Source organism: Chanodichthys erythropterus, chromosome 19 (assembly GCF_024489055.1).
Source record: "Chanodichthys erythropterus isolate Z2021 chromosome 19, ASM2448905v1, whole genome shotgun sequence".
Classification (NCBI taxonomy): Eukaryota; Metazoa; Chordata; class Actinopteri; order Cypriniformes; family Xenocyprididae; genus Chanodichthys; species Chanodichthys erythropterus.
Window position 1 is genome coordinate 21,844,870 of NC_090239.1, and position 13,232 is coordinate 21,858,101.

General features: G+C 40.3%; 1 protein-coding gene across 1 annotated transcript in view; it reads right to left on the bottom strand.

Annotated features, from left to right (window-relative positions):
* The window catches only part of arhgap23b (Rho GTPase activating protein 23b), a 100,949-nt gene that overhangs the window by 40,438 nt on the left and 47,279 nt on the right, over positions 1-13,232 (bottom strand). Inside the window, exons 6-7 of the mRNA XM_067369069.1 lie at positions 7,047-8,367; positions 1,439-1,594 (exon numbers count right to left, since the gene is read on the bottom strand). Of these exons, the coding sequence (XP_067225170.1) occupies positions 1,439-1,594; positions 7,047-8,367 (1,477 nt within the window). The remainder of the gene's footprint in view (positions 1-1,438; positions 1,595-7,046; positions 8,368-13,232) is intronic.

Genomic DNA, 13,232 nt, shown 5'->3' on the forward strand with positions numbered 1-13,232 from the left:
TGTTCCCGCAGTGAGTACATGAACTATCCACAAAAGCTGCTTCAGCATGTTGAATGCCCAAACACGATTATGCCCATCAGCAGGGACCAGGGAACGACCGCACCCAGTAATGCACAGACGAAATGACATCTTGAATCTCTAACTGTATTTACACCTTGTTTGCAATGTTAGTAATGATGGAAGCATTTATTAGAGTGCAGAAACCAAGTTCCAGTGACATGATCACTGTCATCACATGATCAACAAGCTGTCTGTCATTGCCTACAATGCTCATAGCTGCAAGCTTTCATGTGTTGGAAGTATACCTAAATATAGTTCTTTAATCAACACTTTTCATGATTAGTTAATCTTGACAACAGTAATAGTAAAAACGTGGTAAAGGTTTTGCAATGGGGGTTCAATCCCTAAATGCTTGGCAGCACCAGTTGCACATGTAAGACTTATTTCATATGCAAACATGTCAGCCAATCACAGCAGTCTGTGTTTACACTGAAGTCTCACAGCAGACATATCTATTCAAACATAGCGTTCAGACTAGAGGAGTAAAATCAATCAGGATAGAAAAAATAACCTTGTTTTTCTAAATTATGACAATTTTTGATGTAAAAATCATACTAACATTATAAGTTCACCTCTGGAAACACTATGAAAAAAAACAAAAACAAATGCAGTTCAGGACCCCTTAAACAGTGACAGAAAAATATTTAATAACCCACTTGCTATTAGGGTGATCATTTTGTAAAAAGGAAATGCGTACATAAAAATATGAAATGCATTGTTCTTAATATAATGAAAGTCATAATAGATCATAGTAATTATAGACATATTATTGATTTGACTGATTATTTATTGTTAAATTACTGAAGAATAAATTTATGAATTTCATAAACGTTTTTTAATAAATTAAAAATAATTACAAATACGAGTTGGAAGGCTGTGAACATGAGAAAAACTTACCAACCATTAGTAATATTTGCAAAAAATGTTCTTAATAGTTGTTAAAATTGGGGTCTATGTTAATGACAGATGTAAAATAGAGGGTGAAAAATATGAATGTTATGACAGTAGACAAATAAAGAGACACATTTAAAGGAGATTAATTATGTAAGAAATTTAAACTGAAGCAACGGGATTACAGGAAGTGTGATCGATGCTGAGGAAAGAAAAATACAAATAAGAAACATGATGAAAGACAGAGATGTTTACATGACAGTTATAAATGAGGGAGGCAGAAAAAAATGAAACAGTGGGACAGTGAGATCAACTGGACAGGCACCTGGTAGATAGAAGAAACAGATCAAGATGATGAAACCAAGAGACCATAATTATGCCCAAATGCTACAAAACATACTAAGATGAAGTTCTCAGATAGAGGAACAATCAAGGCCATTGTGAATGGAGCTGGATTTGGGGTGGTGGGGAGGGAGTGACAACTCACTGCAGTCTGTGTAGAGGAGGCTGGAAAGGGGGGAGATGAGGATTGGACAGACAGGGCTAGTGGTGTGGGCAGATGCCTGGCACAAGCTGCTGGATACCACGGAGGATGCTGGTACATGGCGAGCACACAGGTCTACACTGGGACTGGTGGGCTCATCTATTAGAGGAGGTGAAAGTTAGAGGGGTGAAGGAGGTTTTAGAAGGTATTCTGAGTTAACCATGAATTAAGAGTTCTAGGATCAAGTAATTGTAGCAAGAAGCAATTCTAAAACCTGACCCAAACCATCTGTTTTTTTGTTTGTTTTTTTTTTGTGCTGATTGTGGTGGGAAATCTATAGATATAGATTGGAATAAAAGATTTGCTCATGACCTCACAGTATGTGGAAGTTACTGCGGTTACACCCACTGAGTGGCAGAGTTAGTGTTCAGCTTGAGAACAAACATTTAAAATGGGAAAGAGATGTGTGATTGACAGTACAAATAGATGCAACAAGAAATAGGAGAATACACTTTTCTTTATCTTTTTACAGATTACAGAAAGCAAATGGATTGCTTCAATTCACAGAAACAAAGTGGAATCCTGGCAAATAAACATGGATTTGGAAGTGACTCGTTGTAAACTGAGAGCTTCTTGGCTGGCGGCTGGGTGCAACCTCCCTGCAAAATCTCCCCTTTATTCCAATCTCCACATTGAGGTGTCGAGTCCACATTCTGCTTGTGATTTCTCATGATGCAGAATTATTCTCTTATTGTTTTCGTTTTGTTCCTGGTCTTTTAATAGTCCTAACAACTTGTACAAAATATCCACATTCTTGGAAGAGATTTAGAATTCTTATCTAATCAAATAATTGTACCCGATCTGATCTAATATAAATAACTTCAAATTTGCTGTTTTAAAAATGCCTTTACAAAAAAAGAAGACAGAGAGAGAAACAGAGAGGAGAGGCTGCTTAAGGCAGTTCAACACTGCAAACATGGATTCAAAACTCTAGCAAGTAAATCATCATATTGTCATGGTTCATGGATTCATTTACTCGCCCTCGTGTGTTTGTTGTGTGTGAGTGAATGTTTGTGTGGGCGTCACCCATTATGGTCTGATTGCGATTTGTTGCGAGCCATGTCTTGTTAGTGCTTGTTATAAAATGTGCGTGTCTTTATGTCGTCTTTGTCAGTTCGTTGCAGGCTGTCCCGGTGTCGTACTTTCTGTTTTGTCTCTTCCTGGTTCTTGGATTCTGGACTATCGTCGTGTGCCCTGCTTTCTGGGTTGTATTATCCCTGGTCTCTGATACCTGCTGCAGCCCTGCGCCACTCTGCTCGTGACTACTCTAACCGCTCTGCACGTCACAGTCTCTGCATCGACTGTCCATTTGGAGTGAAGTTATTGTACAGAGAATTCTGTCAATAAATATTGTCATACTTGCACTTGGATCCTCTGTCTGTGTTCATTTCCTGACATGTATAGAATATTTAGAAGACAGTTTGTCACGCTTTAACTCCTGTATAGTATATTTTCCATTATAATTAACTGATACTAATCTATAACATACGTCATATTTATAATTTATTAAGAACATATTAATAGTATTAATATTTAAAACAAAAAATGTAACATACTGTAAATGTTCTAAATGAGTTGTGTCTTTGCATAGTATAATATATAATATATATTTATTCTGTATAATATTAAATTTATTAAATACTACTTCCATTCAAGATGATGCAGAGGCAGGAGAGCCCACTGAGCATCAGCCAAATCAGACCGTTACAGTTAAGACTGTTAAACTGGCTGACAGTGAAGGACTATTATAGAGTGAGAGTGATAAGAAGAAAGAAAGAATTAAATTATTTGATTGTAAACACTAATTACAACAACATAAACTGAATTGGCACTAAGCCTAACCATTGTATTTACAATATCATTGTAAAAGGTTTGTTATTCATTCTCTATATTAAGATGATGCTCAGAGTCAACTCAAAAGAGTCAAAATGAAGGTCTAGAGCATGTGCTGTCTTCTCTTTTAATTGGATATTTGTAACAACTTGATAAATTGCATTAAGAAGCACTCTACCCCACATACCCCTTAGTGCCCCCTTTTTGGGCTTAGGCCTCTGCGCCTCAAAATGTGTGTGCACGGCCCTGTTGCCCACTGTGCAGAGTTTTTCTAAAGCCACCAGGGTGGTGGTGGCGCCGGTGCTTGGGCCCGATGATAGATGCTTGCGACTATACTCGTTACACTTTCACGTTAAAATTATAAACTTTCATAAAGGTGACACTTTTAACAAAATAACAAAATTCTTGGTTCACTTGATTACTCTCCTCATGCTAAACACATTTAATGTCTTACATTAAAACTGTATTTTTTTTTATGTGGTTTAATAAAACTGCAGTCCGCCATTTTTCCTCTTTGTCGCCATCTCTGTTTGAAACCTGTGATTGCAGTCATGTGGAATAGTTATCGTTTCGTGCGTTGTGCATTGGCACGAGTCCTCAGCGGATGAATCTGAGGATCACGCCAAACCGTGCAAATCATTATTACTGTTATACTTCTTTCTCAAATTGTTAATGTTAACAACATTAGCATTGCGTGACTATGTGTATAGTGTGTTTTAGAGTTACCTGTAGATTTCAATTTCTGCATCCACTCCACAGTCCAAAGTCTTTTGCTTTTTGACTATGGGTAAATCTCCAGTTGTCACTGATGATTGTCATTTGGATCTTTCTGGATTACAATCTGCCATCAAAATGATAAGTTTAATTATTTCAGCTGCTGTGAGAACAGGCTATAAAAGAATCCGCTACAAGCAGCATCCTCACATGATAGTCTACAAGCCTGGACGGGACTCCTTCCTTTCTGTTTACAGACGTGATGTAATGACGCAAAGACGAACTGCTGCATGCTCGAATTTCCTGCGGAAATCCACCAGGTCGCTCTTATTATAAAACATTATTACAAGCTTAAGCCGAGTTCAGACTGCACGATTTTAGCCCCGATTTTGGCTCGCCGACAGGTTTTGAGAAATCGCCGACAAATGCCCGAAATCACAGGCAAATCGGTGCTCGTTCACGCGAGTGACAATCACGCAGTGTGAATGAGCAAAGACGCGATCTGAGAGAATCACCGACGAGTCGCCGACACCCGTGAGATATTTGGCATGTTAAATATCTGGACCTGTCGGCGATTCAAAATCCTGCTGTGTGAAAAGTGTTCTGACTGAAAACTACATCGGCGATGACCGACAGCCAATGAGAGAGCAAGATACCACTGGCGTAGGAACCGGGGGGGACGGGGGGGACGTGTCCCCCTCAATATTGGAAAATGCTGCATGTGTCCCACCCAAAAATTAGCCTATACACCGCAGGAACAAAAACTGTACATTTTGAACTTTTATTTTGAATACGCGACGAAGAAGATATTCGTTTTTGTCAGTCAAACCCAGAGTGATTTCATTCATGTTTGAATAATCACCATTCGCCAATCACCAGCTTCATATTCTTCACTTTTCACCTATAGTCGGACTCGGAGCATCTGATTGGTAGAGAGAAGTCAACATTACACTACGAACATTCAAATACGTTATTGGTGCGCACCAGCTTTGAACGACTCGACTTTGTATGAGGTAAATTAGTCTCAGTCAAGCGGTTTAAATTAACAAGCTTTTTAAAACTGAATTATGGATACGAGGCATGACATTATAAACTTTTTAATAGAAAAGTAAAATGTTATTGATATAGATAATAATGATAGTTCTAGTTCCAAGTGCCTATATCCAAAGCCGTATGTGACTGTTGTGTTTTTGTATTTTTTTGGGGTTACAAATCAAATATTTGCCTTGTAAAGTGCCCCTTTCCTTTCTGCCCGCAATTGCAGGGGGGCTTGTACACTTTTATGTTTCCCAACTTCAATATTTGTGTAATAATAAATAGATAAATTAAACAGATGAACAGATGATAAACAGATGATTTTGTTTATTTATTTTGCTGTTATTTCATATATGTCGTACCACGTGACGTCACCATACTGTATGTTACTATTATGGTGGCGAGATGGACGTTGATTCATAATGGCCAAAATGTCCCCCCCAATGTCAAAGTGGTTCCTACGCCCCTGCAAGATACAGAGCAGCGGGGAGTTCGGGGAGGAGTTATAGACCACAATATCAGCAAGCATGGCTTCATTCACATAAACATTACAATTCTATCAAACAGAAACAAAGCACAAACATTTGCTTGACCATCCGCAACAGCAGCACATTGAAAAGTTATTTATTTACCTCCAACTCTCGTTGCAGAACGCACAATCCACAGTCTCCCCAACCATTTCCTCCTCCATATTTTTCTTTTCTTTTTCTTGTTTTCGCTGCAAATCTGCGCACCGGCATTTCATATTGCAAGCTTCTTGTGGGCTACCGTTTTTAATAATAATAATAATAATAAAAACTCCGGTCTTGCACGCGTGATATCGCGTTGTAAATTTGTCACATCTCGTGTGTGTTTGGTTGTGAAATGTAGTTTGCGTGCCAGACAGAGTTGTCGGCGATTCTTCCTATTGTAAAGTCATGCAGTGTGAAACCTTCTGTCGCCGATCCACATTGCAGTATGAACACAGCAGCAACTGAATGCTGGCCAAGATAGTCATGCAGTGTGAAAAGATCAGTGACCCGACTACTTTGAAAATCGTGCAGTCTGAACTCGGCTTTACTGTTTTGAATCAAGCTAAGATAAGGAGTAGTTTTGAAGACTGGCTGGTTATGTACTTGATCAAAAATTGATTTTGCATCATTTTTAACCAAAAAAAGTTACGGACTGCAGCTTTAAATTCATTAGGTAATTTACACAATAGACATTTCAGAGATGGTGTCTTTATCAGGCTGCTCAGATTAAATAAATGTCCTTTGTGAAGCAATGTGTTTGGTATGGTATTTTCCTGATACGCTACAGCAAACTATAAACATCTATTTATAGTTTATAAACTCTTGTTTGTTGCACTTTTTGTTTAAAAATAAATAAATAAATAAATGCGTATGGTCCAGAGCTGCCTTGTTGCATCACTGAAACTAGTCATTAATTAGACTATTTTAAAGGTACCATAGAATTGAAAATTTAATTTACCTCGGCATAGTTGAATAATAAGCGTTCTCTACATGGAAATGACATACAGTGAGTCTCAAACAGCATTGTTTCCTCCTTCATGTGTAAATCTTGTACGTGAAAAACACCACGGAAAAACAGGTCCCCAAATTTTGCATATACCAACCCATGTTCAAGGCAAAGCAGTATTAACGTCTGGAGCTGCACAGCCGAAACATCAGAAGTTATGCAGCTCAGGGTTATTTTGAGCTCAAGGGTAGTATTTTAAATAAAACTGGAACTGTAAAAGAAGCAATTTTTAATTTATAACACTACTTGAAAGTGGTGGGGATGTGTAGGATTTTGTGTTTAAATTCAGTGAAAATCTGAATCTGTGGCTGCGGATTCGATATGTGCCCATACATAACTTAATTAACTCAACATAACTTAATGAAATTAAATAAAAACCTTCAAGTTGTTTTCCATTGTCTAAAGAGATCTGTTAAAACAAAGAGTATAATTTCAATCCATCCACACTGACCTATGAATGGGATGGCAGCCAGGGAGTCCTGCTCCACAGATGAGGGTGGTATGCCAACATTAGTCTGGTGCACAGAGTATTCTGACCGTGAGGAAACGACTGTGGCTGAAAGGGGTTCAGGTGAATACACAGGAAAAGCATGGTGGGGATGTCGCATACCAGGAGGGGTCTTTCTGCCTGAGGGGGGCTTTTGTATAAGCACCACCTCCTGAACCTGAATGGGCTCCTCAGCAAACACACTGACCACTGAGCCTGCTCTAGCTGAGTCTTGGGGCTCTGCTGTGGGGTGAGTGACAAAGGATGCACTCTGCAGTGGGCTGGTTTTCGGGATGGGGGTCCAGCTATGGTGAGGTCCAGTGTAGGAAGTGTCCCTGGAGGAGTGAGACTGTTGCATAAGATGGCTGGACTTTCGACAGAAGGAGGGGCTGTAACTACGGTAACCCACTGTCTGATCATCTGCAGTTTGTCCAAGTGAACATTTGATCTGAGCAGCTGGCTGCTGGTTATGGCTTAAGCCCCAAACAGAGGATGGCACCATTGCAGAAACAATCACGTGCTGATTGGGTAGACTTGGATGCTCCTCAGTGCTGATTAGCTGACTACTTTGATGAGGCCATGCTGGTCTTTCATTATGGGGAGAGATCAGAACAGATGCCTTTTCTAGAGTTTCTAGTGAACAGCCATAATTCTGCTCATAGGAAGCATATGCAGCCAGCAGGTTCTCTGAAAAGGAATGACTGGAGGTTTGACCACACCTCCCCAGCCCACAGGAATCCATACAAGGTGAGTGTTTGGCACTCATTGCTGCTCTGCAGTGGAGAAGGAGAGTGTCCTGAAAGGTGCCATGTGGCCACCCACGATAAGACCTTCCTAGTGCCAGTCCCAGGTCACACACCTGGTCTTCAGAGATGCTCTGGTGGTGATGGGACATGCCAAAGCCTGGCCGATCTGCTTGGCTGTAGTACCAATCTGACAGAGCCTGGTGGCACAGTTCACTGTGGGCTTGGGGAAGACTGCCCTTCCTAGGGAGGGGGAGTGAGGCGGAGACGATAGCTGCATTGTGGTTGGCAAAGTGGAAGTCCAGCGGGCTCATCGTTATCCCTGCTGAGGACGAGGAGTGGGCGCATTGGTAAGTCAGGTGATGATGGGCATGCTGAGATCCTATGACAATCCCAGAGTTCAGGTTGTCAGGAAGACCGTGGCTCTGGGTGGCAGTGGTGGGTTTGCTGCTTGAGTAACAGACCGAAGAAGGTTCAGGAAGGTTTTGGGCTTCTCCAGTGTAGGGCTCATTCCCTCTCAAGTATGCATCTTGAGAATATGCCTGTTAGAGATGAAGAAATAAAACAAATTAACTGTGAATGAGGATGTACGAAAAGCAAGTAGAAAAATCAAGAAATAGAATTAAAAGACCCAGTGTCACATTTGGTTTTATTTTAGTTTCTCTTCCCTAGGACTTTTAGTTTGTTTTCCCTGGTATTACCTGTATTCCATTCCTGTTTCATTTTTCCCCTGTTTCTAATTTGTTTATATGGTCACTTATTGTTCCCTTTCGAAAGGGACCTTCAACTCTGCGCTAGACTGCACTATGGGAACCGTCACTCTTGACAGGTGTTCGAAATGCCAAGAATCACAAAAATTCAATCCTATTGGCCGGCGACAGCCTATGACGTCGAACGGCGCAAACCGTGACGTATAAAGGGAGCGCCTGAGGAAGCAGTCAACATCTTCTCGTCTTTTTGGGACTGTTTTGTTCGTGCCATTGTTTCACTAACTCTGGTTGGAAATTACTCCTTTTATGTCTGCAAACATTCAGGACAATGTGTTCATCCGTGTCCCAGGGGTTTGACACTTGATGTGCATGTTTCTGGCATTTTTCTGTCTGGAGAGGAGCAAACGCATAGATGTTTGAGGGCACCGTCTATGTGTGTTTGTCTATTATTGACTGCAAGAGTCTCTCCTATTGGGACGCTCCGTTCTCGTTTGACACTCTTCGCGAGGGAGGAGGTTTCTGCATCTGTGCCTGGTGTTCGTAGCCCTGTATGTACTGAGGCAATACGGCAGCTGCAATCATAGGGCTCGCAGGTGAGCTCATTGGGAAGCCTGAGAGAATTATATTTTCTCTCAGCTTCCCCGGAGCTGACGAGGATGTATTGGATGACGGTGACATCCATGTTTGATGTCACCGCATCCGATAGCAAGTGCTCCTCTGGCTGCTGGGTATGTGAGCTGCTGTGTTTTTGGGACGCGCTTTTCGGCGGGCTGCAGCTGCCGTGAGAGCACGTTAAGAAAGGGGCCATGCGCGGACGGCTTGACGAACGGTTCCTTTCTGTCCATGAATGTTGCAGCTCCCATAGACTTTCCATTCTCTCCTAATCTCCACGTTTGAGATCGGGAGGGCATGGAAAACCCCCTGGCCGTTCAGATTTGGATCTGAGCCAGACAGGCGGGAGGAGGAAGAAGTGAGAGTGAGATCGATTGTAAACACCGTTGCGTTTATAATCGATCCCCCAGCTATTTAAAGGGCAATTTATGTCTACCCTCTCATCTTTTAGGCTTAAAATAACCCTAGATTCTTTCCTTTTTATGTAAAAAAGAGTATTGGGATCTTCTGTCTTTTAGCCGCAGGAATATGAGATGGGTCTATTTTATGTCTTTAAAATAAGACCTTGTTTTCCTGTATAATTTTTCTGAGCATGTAGTTTTTCAGGAGGCTGGCCCATCTTGAGCTGAGGCTCTGAGACAGGGCCAGAGGTCCAGTATGGCCGCTCAGGCACCTCCTCTTTTCAGAGCAGGCGCAGAGATGGCTGGACTCGAGGAGGAAGAAGCAGGTTTGAGGAGGTGATTGATCACGTACACCAATAGCGTCTGTGATCGATTCCCTCAACATTGCTCAACATTGCATTTGCCCTCGCCTCTTCTTCCACTGCCTCCTGAGTTCGAGTTCTTTCTACTTGCTCAGGCGCTTCTTTTACAGTAAGGCTGTTGGCTGGCCTTTTGATAATATTTTTTTCTAAAGGCTGCCTTCTGGCTTGATAGTGAAAGTGCTTTTAGGCTTAAAAGAACTTTTGATTAAATCCTTCTTCATGCATTAAACTAAGGAAGGAAAATCTTCGTTCTGCGAGCCACAGGAAGGTAAACTGGGTCTATATTTTTATGTTTATAAAAAGTGTAGACCTTGTTTTTCCTGTATAGCTTTCCTGAGCATGTAGTCAGTAAAGTTAGAAGGGGTTCTTTTGGGCAAAAAAACTGTAGCATTACGTTGGCTAATTTTCAAAACATGCAGGCCGCTTTATGGACGCTATTTTGTAGTCTCCTATGTTAGAGTAGCTTCTCAGCTAATACTTTAGTTTGGTTTGAGTTAGCACTCATCGCTTCAGTTATTTGTGTACAGGATGGCTTATCGGCCGCCTCACACTGTTTGCAGTGTTTCATTTTCTCCTCATATTTGAAGGTTTCAAAATGAAGCCCAAGCTTTGCTTAGCCCAATAGGCCTTAGCTAGCAGCTAGGCTAGAGCTAGGTGTTTGTTTGTTACATCACCCTTATTATTATTATCCCTGTGAGGTTGTATAGTTCCTAGTTCTGGCCTCCTCCTGAGGGAGTTGTGGGCAGTATGCCCATTTCCCCTTCTATGTGAAAATGTAGGTGCTATGGCTGAGGTTAACAGCTAAGGTTATAGGCTGTTATTAGCCTTCCTGGTGCTGTTTTTCCCAGGTGGTAGGCCCTTATCTTCGAGAAGATGAGTTATGCAGTGCTGCTAGGCCCCATTTTTTAGAACTTTTGTTATGCTTATAATGTCTTCACATGAGCCCCTTGAATTATTTTCGAGTTTCAGATTACGATGCTAAATATTCTAGCTTTTGTTCTTTAGGGTTCATTACAGATTCCAGTTCTGTTCTGTGAAACATTTATCCTGTTTGGATGGCTTGTATTACAAAGCATTCATGTTTGCTTTGGTTTCTAAGCTTTAGCCCTACATACAGTACAGTCCAAAAGTTTGGAACCACTAAGATTTTTAATGTTTTTAAAAGAAGTTTTGTCTGCTCACCAAGGCTACATTTATTTAATTAGAAATACAGTAAAAAACAATAATATAGTGAAATATTACAATTTAAAATAACTGTGTACTATTTAAATATATTTGACAAAGTAATTTATTCATGTGATTCAAAGCTGAATTTTCAGCATCGTTACTCCAGTCTTCAGTGTCACATGATCCTTCAGAAATCATTAAAATATGCTGATTTATTGCTCAATAAACATTTATGATTATTTTCAATGTTGAAAACAGTTGTGTACTTTTTTTTTTTCAGGATTCCTTGATGAATAGAAAGTTCAAAAGAACCGTTCAAAATTTTGGGGTCAGTAAGAATTTTTATTATTTATTTTTTTTTTTTAAAGAAATTAAAGAAATAAGTACTTTTATTCAGCAAGGATGCATTAAATCAATCAAAAGTGGCAGTAAAGACATTTATAATGTTACAAAAGATTAGATTTCAGATAAACACTGTTCTTTTGAACTTTCTATTTATCAAATAATCCTGAAAAAAATATTGTACACAAATATTTTGTACAATTGTACACATTAAATGTCTCTTGAGCAGCAGATCAGCATATTAGAATGATTTCTGAAGGATCATGTGACACTGAAGACTGGAGTAATGATGCTGAAAATTCAGCTTTGCCATCACAGGAATAAATTACTTTGTGAAATATATTCAAATAGAAAACAGTTATTTAAATTGTAATAATATTTCACAATATTACTGTTTTTACTGTATTTTTAATTAAATAAATGTAGCCTTGGTAAGCAGACGAAACTTCTTTTAAAAACATCTTAGTGGTTCCAAACTTTTGGGGCCCTATTTAAACGCAAAGTGTGAAGCGCATGGCGCAGGTGCACTCAGGGCGTGTCCAAATCCACTTTTGCTATTTTAACGACGGAAAAACGGTCCGTGCGCCGGGGCGCATTTTTGAAATGGGTTGTCCCTATTCTCTTAATGAGTAATGGGCGTAACGCTCAATAAACCAATCAGAGTGTCATTTCCCCTTCCCCCAATCGCGCCATGGCGGATTGCTATTTACATGCCGGAATTTGTTGGCGGAAAAGCTAAATGCTTTTCAAGCGAAGAAACTGATCTGCTCTTGCGCAAATTTAAAGCGTGCGAGCAGATCATCTACGGGACAAGCAGGATATAATATTATATATATTATATAATTATATATTATATAACATATAACATTATAAAATACACTGACTTATTAAACACACCGATTCAACTGAGGAGTTCAACGAGTGATGTTTTGCTGAAATTACCTGTTAAGTGGCCAGTCAATCTTTCAGTCGTCTGCGTTGGATGCAGGCTTTCAAATAGCTCCGCGCGATCAGTCAGTTAATATGTGTGTGTATTGGCAAGATTGTTCAATTAATTAGCCAGTTTCGTTCATCATTATAAGTAGTAATAGGCTGAATTGAAAATAGGTATCCTAATTCTAATACACACAATGACTATACATCATTACATTTTTATATTTATGTAGCCTACACAATAATATTCTTTTACACTGTAATCCTTTTGTTTTTAATATTTGACATATTTGTGTGATGCGTATCCCTGTGTGTAATAAGCAAAGTCAACGCGCACTGTGGACGCTCCCAGAGGTGCAGTTTCTACCAACGCGCTCTAACAAAAAAATATTGCGCCATTGACTTTAGACTTTAGACCAGGTTTGAGTTGGTCTATGGCGCAGTCTATTTTCAGCTCCTTAAAATAGCAATGCGCCGGCAATGCGCCTGAACACACCTCTTTTTTAGACCAGCACGCCCATGGGCGCACTAACTGGCGCAAATGCATTTACTAATTTAAGGACATGGCGCTGAACGGGAAAACGCGAACGGCGCCGGACGCAAACTAGCAAACACACTTGCGCTGCGCCTTGCGTCGCATTGCGCCCGGTGTATTATAGGGCCCTTGGACTGTACTGTACATATGTGAGGTTACTCATGTGCTGCCACAGGTTAACGCCTATTTCTGTGATAGCAGGCTGTGATTAGCCTCTATCTATGAATGTGGTGTTTTGTTGTACTCCCCGGTTAGGGTGTGTGTTTCAGTGAGTGCATCACCTGTTGGATTGCACACTCAGGTTGAGTGTAGAGAGTCTTATTCTGGTTAGAATAGTATGATCTC